At 31.5% G+C, this 15,987-nt stretch overlaps 1 protein-coding gene and 1 long non-coding RNA gene across 4 annotated transcripts; both read right to left on the bottom strand.

Moving 5' to 3' along the window:
- Positions 1-699: 699 nt before the first annotated feature.
- LOC136986657 (uncharacterized) lies at positions 700-7,774 on the bottom strand. 2 transcript variants are annotated; one of them, XR_010882512.1, is made up of 5 exons: positions 7,672-7,774; positions 7,138-7,316; positions 5,615-5,794; positions 2,667-5,089; positions 700-905 (listed from the first exon to the last, which is right to left on the bottom strand). It is a non-coding gene; the product is annotated as an uncharacterized lncRNA (long non-coding RNA). The 2 variants fall into 2 exon arrangements; XR_010882511.1 differs by lacking the exon at positions 5,615-5,794.
- A 3,720-nt stretch (positions 7,775-11,494) lies between these two features.
- On the bottom strand, positions 11,495-13,847 carry LOC136986636 (four and a half LIM domains protein 2-like). 2 transcript variants are annotated; one of them, XM_067284217.1, is made up of 9 exons: positions 13,727-13,847; positions 13,577-13,662; positions 13,304-13,484; positions 12,998-13,231; positions 12,718-12,933; positions 12,451-12,651; positions 12,207-12,381; positions 11,744-12,100; positions 11,495-11,662 (listed from the first exon to the last, which is right to left on the bottom strand). In XM_067284217.1, the coding sequence occupies exons 1-9, from the start codon at positions 13,757-13,759 to the stop codon at positions 11,517-11,519; spliced, it is 1,629 nt and encodes a 542-aa protein (XP_067140318.1). In that variant the 5' UTR covers positions 13,760-13,847; the 3' UTR covers positions 11,495-11,516. The 2 variants fall into 2 exon arrangements, with proteins under 2 accessions (XP_067140318.1, XP_067140319.1); XM_067284218.1 differs by having other exon boundaries at positions 11,771-12,100.
- Between the last annotated feature and the right edge of the window lie 2,140 nt (positions 13,848-15,987).

Here is a 15,987-nt window from a genome sequence, read left to right as displayed (position 1 = left end):
ACAAATTATTTTTTGTACCAGTATTTGCTTCTAATGTTCAGATCAGGTATTGAATTTTGCAAAAATACAATACCATTCTAGTTCCTTAGATTCCAGATTTAACAAACTTCTATATTTTCATTATAAATGGAATTCATGAAAACAAATTTTCATCCATGTTACTACTACAATTTGGAGTCTCGTCATTCCTTATGTTTCATGACCATAGAATTGATTTGCTAGGGTCTCTGTCTTTCTACACCTTATCAATTTACTATGACATTAGTTCTTGGAAAATCATTAAGTTATTAGAAACTGAGTCTACTGTATCTCCTTTAAAACTAACTCATACAATTGTCATGTATTTTTGTTTAATGTATAATTTATCTTTAAAATCTTATATATATAAAATGATTTTTCAACTAATTGGAGAAATTTTTATTTGCAATTGTTAATTGTGTGTAACTAAATAAATACTTACTTCTGAATTTTTAACAATAAAATCGTGAAATTATTATTCATATATATTTACAACTAATTTAGTACAACTTTTAAATATCAAAAGAATATTAAATATGTCAGTTACCTACATCAAATGAAATAAATTACAAAAATGATGTAATTAAGATTTGTAATTATAAAGTTATTTCTGTTGAAGTATCAAATTGTTATAATATTAAACTAAAGTAGGATAGTCTAAGAATGAATATAAAGAATTAATAAAAGTTTAAAAAGAGCTTTAATTCATACATATAAAAATATATATATATATATATATTTTTTTTTTACATTATATGATGTCAAATTACAGAACCAAATAAAATGAACTTGGTTGATATATTCATTTCTACATCATTGTGCAAATTTTACAGCTAAATCTTCTCCAGTGCCATCTTCAATCATTACAGCATTTTGTTCACATTCTCCTGCATAAATAATAAAATTTATAAATGTACTAGAAAATACATAATGTTTAATTATGAAAATAAACTTTCAAACTGTTCAGTGAGTGCATTCTCACCATTTTTCCATCTAATAGATGCCACATGCATCTCACAGAAAAATGGTTTGGCCCACACAATTGGCCAATTTCAGGACCCCTGCACTTTCATCATGACATAAAAATTTCTATAAACTGTTTTACAATTATATCAAATCATTTATTTTTACTACAAAATATCAGAACTTCCAATAAATTTGAAAACAAAGTATTTCTTATCACTTTAAACAATTCAGTAGAAACTTCATTTAGCATATTTTTTCACCAGTCCCTTCAATATTCATAAACCACAATGTTAACATTACATCATGTAGCATCTTTCAATTTCATATATTTTTGGAATTTAATGCACCAAATGCTTGATCCCTAGATGAATTTTCACCTCATGTTTTTCAAAACTCTGAAATGTACTATATTTTATGTTTGGTTGGTCAGGAGTGTTAAAAAAAATCAATGAATTAATGAGATTATTTCACCAGCTTGCAATAATTACACAATATCACATATTTTAGTTTTGGCAACTACAGTAGAGCATCGATTATCCAAATCAATTGGGGACTGGGGTTGTTCGTATAACAGATGATGATGTATTTTTTCATACTTAATACAGGTATACCTCACCTTAGGTCGGTAATTAGTTCGAGGAGAGGTGACTTAAGTCGAATTTACTTGTCACTAGGCTAAACCACAAATAACCATTCCCAGTTCTGTATTTTATTTATTAATGTATTTTTAATAATATATGGTTAATAAGAATCTATTTTAAGCTTACAAACAAATTACTTTTTTTCTGTACTATATTAAAAACTAAAATTTATCTAAATTTACGAATACATGTACGAAAATCAAATAAAATGACAAACTTGATTTTACACGTACATACTTGTATATGTACATGTTTAACAAATAGAGAGTCTGCAATGTACTGTAATGTGGTTTGCTCTAAGACATTATAAAATAAAATGATTTTGTAAGGTTAAATGACAAATGCGGTTATTAAAATTATTTTTCAATAATAGAAAATAAACTAATTTACGTTAAATTTACCAATAAAGACCACTAAATAAGATGACAACACAGACTCACAGATGTTTTCATATTTCGTTCTCTAGGATTTATGATGTACAGTATTAACATTTACTGTAAATGTACGTATTTTAATATGATTTTATATACTTTTATTCTTGTTTATTGTATAGTAACATGATTTTTATGTGCTTCTAATGCTTTTCTAGTGATATTACGACTTCAATACTTGTAGCGGACAGACGTAAAATCAAATAAAATGACTTAAACTCGATTTTTATTTTTACATATATTTTTTTTGACAAACAACTTATAATCGAGAATGACTTAAATCGAAACAATGTAACCTGACGTATATTAGTATATCCCGTGCTGAAATTTTTCTCCGTTGCGTGTTGCAAGTTTGCTGACCTGGTGGAGATGGGGACTTAACTAAAAATACTCTATTATTTTGAATGACATTCTTTGAAAGTCAATTTATTTAGAATCAACTTTTAGAAATAATTATTATTTATAATGATAGTTCATTAATTATATTAAGTTTCAAATTATGTTGTCTATCTTTCGTGTTTAAACAGGATTGATTAAGCTCACTCAATAATATTTCTATAAGGATTAAAACAATTTTAGAAATAGTTATTAAAATAAATATTTTACTTACTATTTTTCACTAAGAATTAATTTTGTTGATGGACCAGATAAAAATAAACACTGCAAAAACCTAACAAACCAATGAGAAATTATACACAAAGTGCAAACATTTTCACCTGTGTTAAACAGGCATCATCAGGCAACAAACTGCTGAGAAGACATGGGACTGCCAAACACATGTAGGGGAAGGGGTATATGACATAAGTCATTCCTCAGCATAGTGGCATTAAACAGAGATCCATCCTCGCCTCTCGTTTTTAATTTTAAAGAATCTGTTGAAAGTATTAAACAAGTTACTGAGGACAAGCCAGGGAATCAATCACTTTCTTTATGCTGATGATCTTACTATCCTTTCCAAAACTCCTCAACACCTAACCCAGCTCCATGAATCGGTTATAGATTTCAGCAAAAATTCAAGTCTTTCCTTTAACATTAACAAATGCAAACTTCTCACTTGTGAAGGCACAAAAAGCTCCTATAAAGGTCTGTTCTCCACACAAGATCTGGACATCTCCCTTAGTCGGCACTCACATCATCAAACCTATCCCCTCTAAGGATTCTTGACATTACCTCAGTAACCAACTGTGAAAACTGCAGGTGATATCTGGTCTTTTTTCTGGCAACTTCTAAATGATATAAAGTTACTATTAAATAAAACTGCATTGAGCCCTCTTCTTATCCATCAAAAACACTATATACTCTGCACCTTCATCTGTCCCCATTGGGAGTATTTCATCCAGCTAAATGGGCTGGGCACCTCTTATGCCAAAAAACTTGGCAAAGCACTTAGAGATTCCATTTGGAAATACATTGGACTTCCAATGCAAACTGCACAGACTGCCTTTTACTCCCTCCCAGAGGATGGTGGACTTAACATCCCCTATCCCCAGTCATCGTGCTGTGCCACGCAGATCTGAACTGCAAGGATGTGCTAGTCCACAATGCCATCCATCATGAAATATTACTTCTAATAAAAACCAGATACTGGCCTGCACCTGTTGCCTCCACAGACGATGACAGATGACAGAATTTAGTATAACACATACTAAATTACCTAAATGGTCACATGGAATAATGGAAAAAAAGCAAATTTCATTGATTGCTCCAATCTGAAAGCCATCATTCTGAGATAACATACATCTGTGATGCTGATGTTTGGATTGTATCCAAGAGGGTCATTTGCGCATTACCCACTTGGATGGCATGGGAAATGACCGTGTCATCAATGACACAACTGTTTTTGGCTCCATGGGAGAGACTGACACTCATAATAAAGAGCTTTTCAAACTCTGTGGCTCTCCTGTTGGTTACCTGATTAGAATGCTCAAATTCATTATAACCAATATACTTAAATTCAGGCCCAGAATATGGAGTCAAAGATGTGGTCCTCACCCTACCCATCATCAGGTAACTTCTCACTATTGTAATCAGTATTCTATATTCCAAAACTGTGCACTAATGCTATGTATACTTGTAACACTATTTGTATATTACAGCATTCATTGTTTGTCTATATATTTATGTCACATTCATCTACCTGCGTAATTATGCTATTTTCTGTATAAGCCTTCATTTGTGTAACAATATGTAATCTACTTATTCTTGTATTGTTACCTTACCTTATTTTTGTCATGTCCTTGAAGTGCCATCCTCTGGACAATTTGTTACATACATGCTGTCCATCTATTATATATCCAATATGCATGTTATTTTAATGCTGTATAGATTTAATGAAAATAAACATGGTTCAAGCCCACCCTGAGGTGAAGTATTTTTTTCCTATTTTATTGGTTCTAGTCTTTTATTTTGACATCTTTATATCACAAATATCTTTGTGAATGTCTCTGGATTGACTACAGCATTTATTTTTGTGATTCTACTGCACCAGTGTCGTTATATTTTAGTTTGCTTGTTCAATCAAGGTCAAAACCTCCTATATTGTAATATGACTAATCTGGCTAACAAAAACAGACACTTCACCAACCAATTGGACAGGCATCAAACTGCCCCAGAATCCAAATCAACCATCAAAACAGGAGAAAATCACCAGATGAAAGTATTAGATATTCCCTGCGACAGAATTGCCCATAATCTTTACTGTGGCTTGCAATTCCACTTTGGGCATTTTCAGTTCAAACAAAGGACTCCACGTGGAGATCATCCAAAATGGTACTACCCATGCCATTTTGTCACGTTTAAACAGTGCTGCAGCTACCTTGTCATACACCCCTTTCCCCTACATGTGTTTGGCAATCCCGTATCTTCTCGGCAGTTTATTGCCTGACGATGCCCCATTTAACACAGGAAAAATGTTTGCACTTTGTGTATAATTCTCTCATTGGTTTGTTAGGTTTTTGCAATGTTTATTTTTGTCTAATATTAACCAGTTGTAAAGTAGCAATTGTTAACTGATCAGATAAAACATTTGATAACCTGAAAATTTTAAAAATTGACAATTAAAAAATATTTTTGCATTATTTAATACATTAAATATTGTTTTATAAGAAACTTAAACTAATTTATTGTTAGTGTTATTTTGAAATATTACTTTGATAACATAAGACATATGAATATAGGTTCATAGTTTGAACATCATCAAAAATTATTAAGAGGCAATTCAGGTAAATATTTAATTTATAAAATAGCTAGTACTACGATTGTAAATTTTTCAAAAATTATTTAAAAGTTCAGAAAAAAAAATTTAAATTATTATTTTTTATACTAGTAGATGAAACTGAAATATCAAAACCCTAAAATATGTATTTTGACAGTAGTTTTCTTTACTTTTCATTATATGAATCATCTAAAAATGGAAGAGATTTAAGATTAACTTTTAAGAAATTATGAAATAAAACAACAAAACAGAGTAGTGATATAAATCTGATAATCTTTTCAGTAATATAACATTCCATTCAATTGTTAAAATATTTTATTTTCAAATTTACTGATTCAACCCACCTCTGATTCACCAACGGGCAAACTAGCCACATCGGCCCTCCAAAAATTTGTTTTTGGTCACTGTCCACGAGTTTTATGGGATGGACACGTCGCATGTGAGTTTGGGAAGATGTCATGTCCATGGAACCCACCTCTTTTAATTTTTAGTTTACAGGTAAAATGTCTTCAAATAATTTTTTTCTAGAAAGATATATGAAACATTTATTTTGACTTCCACTAGAAAACCTGTCATAAAATTTTTATTAAATTAATAAAAGTACTTATATGCTTTATTTTAAAATTTTATTTAAATGAATCTAATTGTTTACAAAAATAATAAATTAAGAAAGAAAAGTGTGTTTAAAATACAGTATTTAAATTGTCCTTGGTCATTTGTTATGCAACAACAGAATGGCAAAACTTTTTTCTCTAAATTTTCATTTTGTTTATTTTGCATAAAATAATGCAACTGAAGTTGAATGAATTTAAATGATATTAAATGATTTAAATCAGAATTGTGGTAAAAATTCTCTCAATTCCAATTAACTTTACATTATTATACTCTACCTTGTTAATTGTGAACAAATAAGACAGCTAAATTATAATTTTTCTAGTTACTCATCATTATTATTTAGCTATACCTTGACCTTGTCCAGCATGGTACTGGGTACAGATATTAACTGGAGCAGGATGCAATCCATATGCTGAATAATAAATTGCTTTTTGATTATGACAATTTAAGTGAACATAATACATAAAAAGATTGTAATCACAAAACCCACACTAATCGGTTTTTATAAAACAATACAAAATATACTATGATCAAACAATCAGAACAGACCAGGGCCCTATTTACTATATTAAAAATTACAAGTTACTACAAGACTTATAATACTTTTAACTTGTTACTGCTTATAAGTAACAGTATGCAATCAATATTGCTTATTACCAGTAGCTTGTGATGCTTCATGCTTATACTGAAGATATATATCAGACATGGGCAAATGCAGCTCTTGCTGAAAGTGTTAATTTCTGCTTTTTATTAATATTTTTACAATTTTATTTCCACAATTTTGTGAAAATATGTAATTATATATATGTAATATTCAGTAATTTATTTCCAAGTTGGTGCAATAAATTAAATTGACATTTCAAATCTATTAAAGTTCTCGACCCAGATGGGGGATTCCCTATCCTTCCCTGCCTTACCATACTATCCACCAAAACAGTACAGAATTGCGGCTCCCATGCATTTTGCAAAACCTACATTTCGGCTCCCACTGAACTCTTGCTTGCCCACCTGATATATATAATGAAGCATCATAGCAAAATTAAACAAGTTCTATTGGTTATTACATGATAATACTCGATGCCATTTTGCAGGATCATATTATCAACCGACTTTATAAAATAAACACAACGGAAAAATGGCCGTTAGCCATTGTGTATAAACAAAGCAACACCCAAAACACGTAGAATCTTGTCTTAATTTATATATTTCGCATACATTGCATTTGTATTTAATTTATTGATCTTATTCTTACTCTTTAAACTGTTGGTTGGTCCTGAATTTCTTACAGCTGAGATAATTCAGTTTTTCTTCTTTCTTTCTGTAGGAAAACATGCGCCTTCCGTTTCAGATCCAAAGTAACATTACTGCAAGTTGCCAGATAGTCAATTATCCCGAGTGTCAACGAAATTTCCCCAAATTAATGAATTCTATCTAAAATTTTTCACAATGACGTTTCAATATTAATATTATAGATAAAATTTTAAGGTTAAATTTCCCTATGACAAAATGGCGGCTCGTCTCTGATCCAGCAAACAGAAGAAAGGAAACAGCGGGGAGGCACGTTTTAACCTAACCTATTCTAATAAATTACCATAATCGTTACTAACCAAATTATTCGAATAGGTTAGATTAGGTTAGGTTAGAACGTGCCTCCCCGTTGTTTCCTTTCTTCTGTTTGCTGGATCAGAGAAGAGCCGCCATTTTGTCTACCATAGCGAAATTTAACCAATTTTAACAAGTAAAACGGCAAGGCCGTATTTGGGACAAGACTGTCTCGGAAACTCACTACTAAGCGGAATCACTTCAACGCTCACGGCGGGTCTTGTTCTCATTCTCCAATCATCTATAGTATCGCTGGTTTTGAGCGCGATCGTTCAAACTTCGCCAGCCACAGCCACAACCACGAGGTCATTCACTATCAGGTTGCCACCAGCGTTGCCGCAATGAAATTTCAAAACGTACTGAAGCTCCTTCAAAAAATGTACTATTTCTATGGTTGGTTACTTTTGATATTAATATATAATCATACTCAATTTTTGTGCTTATTTAAAATTCATATTCATGAATACTGGTTTTTTTTTTTTTTTTTATAACTCTTTCCGCCCAGTGGGCACTAAGAGGGCCTCTTTTAGTAGGCCCATTATGGGTTCGGCCAGGCCCACAATGGGGCGGCCGGGTGGTGAGGGAGGGGACCGACATATCCGAATGGACCACCCCCCAAAAAATTCCTGGGGATTTTTCGACCCGTCCGGATTCGATCCCGGGTCCCCCATGGCGGCAGGCTGCTAACCTTGACCGCTCGGCCATCTTTTTTTTTTTTTTATTGAATTAAATTTTTATATATATGTATAAAGTTTTTTGACAAAAGTTCAAAAAAAATTACACAGTTACACATACAAAAGTTCTAAATTAAATCAATTATATAAAAACTTATTTTACATAAATCGGTCCCCCTATACCGTTGTCTTGTAGTTTTATATTCGTGACAACTTATGCAGATATAAATCTTTAACAAAATTACGTATAATCCATACACAATGATTAAATAACTTTTAAATATACAATATTAAAATCCACAACTGATCTTCCTGGAATGCAAAAATAGTTTCCAATATACATATATAAACAAAGTATTACAGGTCGTTCCTATGCGACGCAAAAAGGCACTTTGGTTCAAGTTTGATTTCGAACGCACTTAAAAAATTAGAAGTCTTCAGTCACTGCAACAGAAACAACAAAGGGCCATGCAAAGAGCACACAAACAGCAGTCTCGAGCGCAGTCGTTGTCTTTCTTCTCCTCTACGACTACGGTGGTGACGGCAGGTTGACCGGGAGGAGGATAAGCTCCGCCGGGAGAAACCTGCGGCGGATACATTCCCGGCGGAGGAGGACCGGGAGGCGGATAGTAGCCGCCGGGATTGCTTCCGGGAGAATAGCATCCTCCGGGCGGTGGAGGTCCGGGTGGGTACTGTTGGTACGGAGGAGGATAACCGCTCATGTTTAGAGGAATAAATCGGGAGGTCCTATATCCTGAAAGCGCTAGGAAGTTGCAACACCAGCAAGTGCCTAAGGGGAGTACCGTATTGCCCGCTCGGCCATCCGGCCGCTTCATGAATACTGGTTAAATACGAATACTTTAAAATGAAATATTTCATAAAAAGATTTTATGAAAATAGTTTGTATGGTTTTTTGTTAACGTAGATTATTAGTTACAGCATTAAAAATTGATTTTTTATAAATATAATAGTGATGGATAAAAAATAATTATAAATTAAATATGCATGGATAGATTCAAATTAACAAAAGTTATTTCTTTTACCAAGATTACTAAAATTGAAGTTCATAATTTAAGAATTAAATTATAGTGGTAGAAAATAGTATAAAAGTATTTATATTATACTCGTACAATTTCAAAACTATTTTCTGTAATAATTCGACTCTGACTTAAAGGATATTTTGATATTATTGACGACAAAAGTTTAAAATCATTGCTTTCCTTACTTGTCCATTATTTTTGTTTGACAGAGTTGAATTGTTTGGACCACGTGACGTGAAAAATTTTGTCAAGGTCCTCATAAAAATGTGCAGACGACTGAAACGTTTGACACGTGTGAAAGAGGACCATTTACTCAAGACATTTGCAATTGTATGTTGTTGACGTCGACAGACATACACGACATACACCGTGTGTATGTTGTGATTGGGTAAATCAAATTATCAATCAGTGACACTAGTCACACTAGTGTGACTTTATTAAACTAATTTTTTCGCATTTTCTCGTTAAGACATGAAATATTATTTTGTACCGTAAATGGTACTGAAATATTATAATGTAATCAAAATGTACTAAAAATCTAAGTGTACTTTCAATGCTCTCGAAAAAGCAAAATGTATCCGAAAAGTACAAATGTACTACGAACGGCAACACTGGTTGCCACTCGTGACATATGAAAAAACTTGGGTCTGGATGGGAGAAAACCTAGATGGGGATTTTAAAAACCCAGCTTATTTACCCAGAAAAATTCATGGTTAAAATGTAATTACCTATAAATACTTTATCATAGTACATTCATGCTGTTATAATTACAGACACTATAATATAAATTTAAAAAATCATTTATTACCTAATTTACACAGTAGTTAATGTTATTTCACAGCTACTCTGTTCTTCTTTTCCATTAACAGTACTGCACAATCTTTATGCTCTTCTTGTTGTTTCTTATACCATTGGTGGCAAACTCCTTGTACTGCATCTCTAATTAATTCAGGTTCGGGTTCATACAGTGAACAGCTAAGATTTTTCCTACTGATCGCTTGTTTAGCAAGCAACCTGTTCTTTGAAGATTCAATAGTTAAATCAACCCCAGTGTTTTTAAAATTGCTGTATTAATTTCAAAATACACGTAAGCCACCAGATTTTTAAGTAGCTGGAGTTAAGATGTTGATGTTTGTGTCACAATTTGCAGGGTATAATTTCATAGCTTGAGCAGGTGCTTAAGTGTATCTGAGTGTTTTTAACTCTACGCGATTCAGGATTCAGCGAATAAAGTACCATGCTTTTCGTTTTTGTTTCTAAAATTTAAATTTTTTTTATTATTTAAGTCATTTTATATTTATTGAATTAAAAGATGTCTCAGACATCTTTTATTTTATTAAATACTAGCTGACCCGGCCACGCGTTGTTGTGGCTCAAAATGTATCTATTATAAATGTGTAACACTTCCCCCGTGGGGGGAAGTGTTACACATTTATACACAATTTCAAAAAATCCCTTTTTAGTGTATATTCTGTTGACGTCACCTATTAAAACGCAATTAAAAACGCAAAAAACCGCATGTAAAATAGTATAAATAGAAGCAGAGTTCTTCACGGTAAGCCTTAATCCCGTCCATCTCCCCCCGTAGGGGGAATTTCGACATGTATATTATATAAAAACACGTGCATATTCGAATGCAACGTTGTGTCAAAATTTCAAAGGAATCGGTAGGAACAAACAAACGTTGTATTTTATTTATATAGATAGGTAGAAAATGATCTGCTTAGGTCCATTCTCACAGAAAAACAAACTTAGGTCGTCTGAAGTTAGCGCCATCTGTTGGACATAAAAGCCTTAATCCATATATAAATATATTTTTGAAAGGGGGGAAATGGTGATCTTCACATATGCCACAAACCTTCGCGGGAATGTATTAAACAACTTCCCAAAGTTTCATGGCAATCGGATAAATGGTGTGGTAATGCATGAAGGACAAAAACACACACATTCGTTTTTATATATATAGATAAAATGACATATCATTATCCTGTTGCTTATGAGAATTTATCTTCAGAACATTTGGAGAAAAATGACAATTTCTCCAATGACGATATTTTTCTTCCTGACAGTGACTACGAATCAGATCATCTGAGAATGCAATCAGTCCATGATAGCGAAGCAGATGCCAAAGAGTTACCAACAAACACAGACAAAACAAAACTTTGTGTGTCATTTTGGTGTGATACACTGTGTAGTTCGTACTCCTCGAACCCTCTAGTATGGCTACTGGCTGATAAAGAAACATTTAAACAATATTTAAAAATTATTTATTAAAAATCTAAATTATCTGAATTTTCTATAATTTTCATAACGTCTTAATTTGCGCATTCGGGACACATTTTTGATGATCCATCACTTATAAATCCTTTTCCGACTAATGATTTATTGCATTTAGTGCACAAAAAGCAGTCGGGATGCCAGGCTTGATTTTCAAAACATACAAAACGAGTTCCTCCGGTATCTAAAAAAATAAATTAAATAAAATGTAGTACTTAAAGTTCCTCTTATGTTTATTTTCGAAACTACTTAAAACATATTTAACTGAAAATAGGCTTTTTACACGCTGTACATTGTTTGGCGAACGTCTCAACGAAACATTCGAAACAATAAGGTTTCTCATTGTGTGAAGTAAACTGTTGCCCAGCAAGATTTATCTGACAATTAGTACAACAAAAACAATCCGTATGCCATGATTCATTACGATACTTCAATTCATCAGTTGTAATTATATGTTTGCATTTAATACATTTTACAAAGAATTTTTGTTCATAACAAGAGCTGCAATAGATTTCATTGTCTTTTGGAATAAAATTTTCAATTTTGATTGGATTTTGACATATGTTGCAGCAGAAACACTTTTCGTGCCATTGCTTTCTTTTATATTCCACTTTCTTAATACCTTATGAAATTATTAAATGTATATTTAAATATAAAATACAGTATTTACTTTTAAATATAAATTCAGAAAATATTTAACATATGCAATACAATAATAATCTTCATACCAGCCTGAAAAACTTCCTTGCATCCTTGACACTTGCTGCTTTGGGAGGTATCGTGACAAGTGCTACAATAAATATTTCTTTCTTGTAATAAAAATTGCTTATTAATTAGTTTTTCGTGGCATTTGCAACATACAAAACATTCTTCGTGCCAATGTCTGTTTTTATAAGAAAGATCCTGAAACATATTTTATTTATAAGATTTAAACGTGTATAAAACTTCTAACGGCTTAAAAAAATAACTAACTTTTGAATCAATTCCAATTATTTTCCCACATCCATCGCAGATATTTGAAAATTCTGTCTCATAACATTGGATACAGTATGGATGTTCCTCTCTAATTACAAAGCTTTGTCCACTGAGAGAATTATCACATTTTTCACAGCAAAAGTGTGTTACATGCCAATCTTTCTGCATTGCTTTGACACATTCTCTGGCAAAGATAAGCTAGAAGAACACCGTTTACGTTACACATTTATTATTATTACCATATATTATAATTATTTTACGAACCTCATCACAAGCTGCACAACGTGGTCTAAACACTTCTGCATAATGGCGTTCGCAATATAATTTCTGATCTTTCAAGCAATATACCAGATCTACCAACAATTCTTTACATATACAGCATATGAAACAAACTGGATGCCAGCAAACTCCCTCTCCAAATTTGGGTGCAATTATTACAAGACTTCCTTGGATCACAAGTTTTGTACAATGATAACAGTTCTGTGAATACATTTTTATACTTTTAAATAGTTATATAATAATAATTATTATAAATGGTTCTTACCGATGAGCTATCTATGACTTCTTTTACATATCCGATATCTAACGCATTTTTATCTCTTTCATTTTTGAAATCATAAAAGTTATTTTGATAATCGTAATCTAAAAATTTGCAATATCTCAAAGCAAAATCCTGTTTAGGTAATTGCAACATCAGTTGTTGATTTCGATAGTTTTCTCCTACAGTTCCTAAACGGGGAACTTTTCGTGAAGGAATTTGTAGGAAATATTCCTTAATCTGATAAACGTTTAAAATCAGTTTAAATTATCGTTTTAATTTCATTTAAATTTTACAAAATCTATAAATAACTTTTTCTGCAGTCAATCCAAATGGTATCCAAGAATATCCTTCATTTAGTGTTATTTCTTTTAAATTGATTTTATTTGCATTTGATAAATCATTGAAACCAATTCTATCTTTTACATCCACGAAATTCTGATGATAAATATCATGAGAGTAACGTGAACATTTACAATTGTTGCATATGATTCTATAAAAATGTGTTTTATTTATTTTTTTAAATTTAAATTTCTGACTATTTAATTAATTATTCAATTATGGAAGAAAATAAATATTGCAAACCTCCAGGCGTGAGGACTGAATCCGGGGCATTTATCTTTGCAGAAGAGACATCGCTGTCCATTATCAACTTCAAGAATAATCACTTCCTAAAATGAAATAATTCATTTACATAAAATTTTAATAATTATCAACAGACTCACGCTCACTCACTCTGTCAATTTTATCAAAGAAAAACTTTGACATTCTATTATATTTTTGGATTTAACAATAAATTTTGATTAATTTAAATGTCTCTCTGTAAAGTTATAACTGAATTATTGTCAGATTTTCATATTGAAGTGTTACGTAACAAGATCATAAAATTATCATCGTATAAAATATTTATTTTACGTTACATAAAATATAAAATCTACAAAATTATTATGTTCCTAATTTTTCGAAACGTAAAGAAATTTTGTATTTGGTCGCAAATCAACTATCACATCTGCGCTTTTTAAAATAATACATATGAATTCGAGCTCATTTCTCATCAACATCCACGTTCAAGAGAGAGATTTTTTTAATGTCTTAATAGTTCTTATTAAATATATTGTTTGTGACGATTACATAGACATATTTATATTTATACATAAGAAATTTATTATAGTAAATATTTTTTTAAGTGTTATGTGAAGCTCTAGAATCCAGAATCCTAGTAATCCAGTCTTTTACTTTAGATAAACAATAAAATAGTAGGCCTAAACGTGAAAAATTTTGGTTATCTCATATCACTTTGTGTAGAACAATAGTGTGATAGTGATATTACTCATCATACGAATGTTAATTAATCATTATACCCGAATAATTAAATCATGCCTAGAAAATGTAAAAAAAATGACGAATTTTGGTTTTTTGAATGCTTAAAAGCTTGCATTTCAGTACATTTTTTTAAAAGCCAAACTATAAAATATTACGCCAATTGTTGCAAATGTTTTTTTGCAAATGATTTAAAAATAAAAAGCAGTAAATTAAATTAAATCTTTTCATTGAGAGACTAGAGGAAACATTTCATTTTTATAAAATAAGGTCGGCAAATCATTCGTTTTTGCTTTTTAATAAAATACGGTTACACCAGTGGATATTAATTTCATGTAGTTGTAGTTTTCGAATAAACATTTAATTGATCGATAACTTCAATTATGCTAATGTTTTATTCGAGTTTCACATGACACTTATTATTATGATAATTTATAATTATTATAGTAATTTATTATGGTAAAGATTTTAACCGTCACAAACAATAAATTTACGTAAGCCATATATTTTATTTAAAAAATATTAAGACATTAAAAATCTCTCTCTTGAACGTGGAGGTTGTCGGAAAATGAGCTCGAATTCATCTGAAGTGTGTATGAGCTGTTTCCTTAGTCCATACTGGAGAACAGTCTTAATCGTTGGTTTACAGCCATTTGAACCATGTAACTGCGAATATCGAGACGAGATACAGAAAAATACAAAACTGACAAAAATATATATTCGGTTTATAGAAGTGCTATTATGGAAGGTTGCAATTATTTCCATATGGCAATCGATTCCGGGTTGGGACGATTTTGCGATCTGCATTAAATGGCATGACAAGTATGATGACGATTCCAAGTCAGTCAAAAGAAAACCCGTACTGTTGAGAATGGTAATTGCAGTAATATATTTGATTTATTCCGTTGCATTTACATTCATCAAAAAGGTTAAATTCAATTTAAAACCTACATTAAGAAATCCATACTTTCTCAAGAAAATATTTGACAAAAATAATGCCATAATTAGAAATTCTACTCTGCTCGTCTCTTCGATTATAACTGTATATGTCGTTTCATCTAAAATCCAACATGCCGTAAGTCCTGAAATAAAAATGAAGCAGAAAATTGTTGAAGAAAGTCTTTATTGTAAAGTCGTTCAAAGTTTACACGTCTGGTTTGTCATTGGAGGTATTTGTTATGGCATACTGCAGGGAATGTTAATGTTTTATATCTGTAATAAGGAATTTGAACAACTTTCTCGCGAACTTTTTGCTATCAAGAAAAACGATTCGCATTTACCAAGGAAACTGAATGAATTTATGTTCCATCACGAAGAACTTTGGAATTTTGTGCAGCAATTCAACACGAAATTCAAAATTCTCTGCGGTACTGTCTACTTTGGCATTCTTTGGGCAACAAGCTTTTGGTGTTACGTGTATTTATTTTTAGAAACGAATGCAGGTTTACGACGTTCATACTTAACACCTCTCGTAATACTCACTTTTATTTGCATAATACTTGGATGTTTGCTCTGTTCCTTGGCATTCAATGTAAGTATATTTTATCCTTTGCGTTCGGATTGTTTTTCTCCTTTCATTTTTGATTTTTCTGTTCTTTCCAGATGCAGAACACTTTTCAGGATATCAGACAATTTGCCGGATGTGCAATTGAACTGAAACGAAAATTAAAAGTATG

This window comes from Centruroides vittatus, unplaced genomic scaffold, assembly GCF_030686945.1.
Source record: "Centruroides vittatus isolate TY-2023 unplaced genomic scaffold, ASM3068694v2 scaffold_1167, whole genome shotgun sequence".
Classification (NCBI taxonomy): Eukaryota; Metazoa; Arthropoda; class Arachnida; order Scorpiones; family Buthidae; genus Centruroides; species Centruroides vittatus.
Note: the sequence above shows the minus strand (reverse complement) of the source record. Positions and strands in the feature narration are given on the sequence as shown.

Coding starts and splice junctions, on each gene's coding strand:
- LOC136986636 (XM_067284217.1), bottom strand. CDS start 13,759: ATGTCAAAGTTTTTCTTTGATAAAATTGACAGA. Junction 12,652..12,717: donor GTTGTGCAGCTTGTGATGAG/GTTCGTAAAATA, acceptor GTGTTCTTCTAG/CTTATCTTTGCCAGAGAATG. Junction 12,382..12,450: donor TAATTGGAATTGATTCAAAA/GTTAGTTATTTT, acceptor AATATGTTTCAG/GATCTTTCTTATAAAAACAG.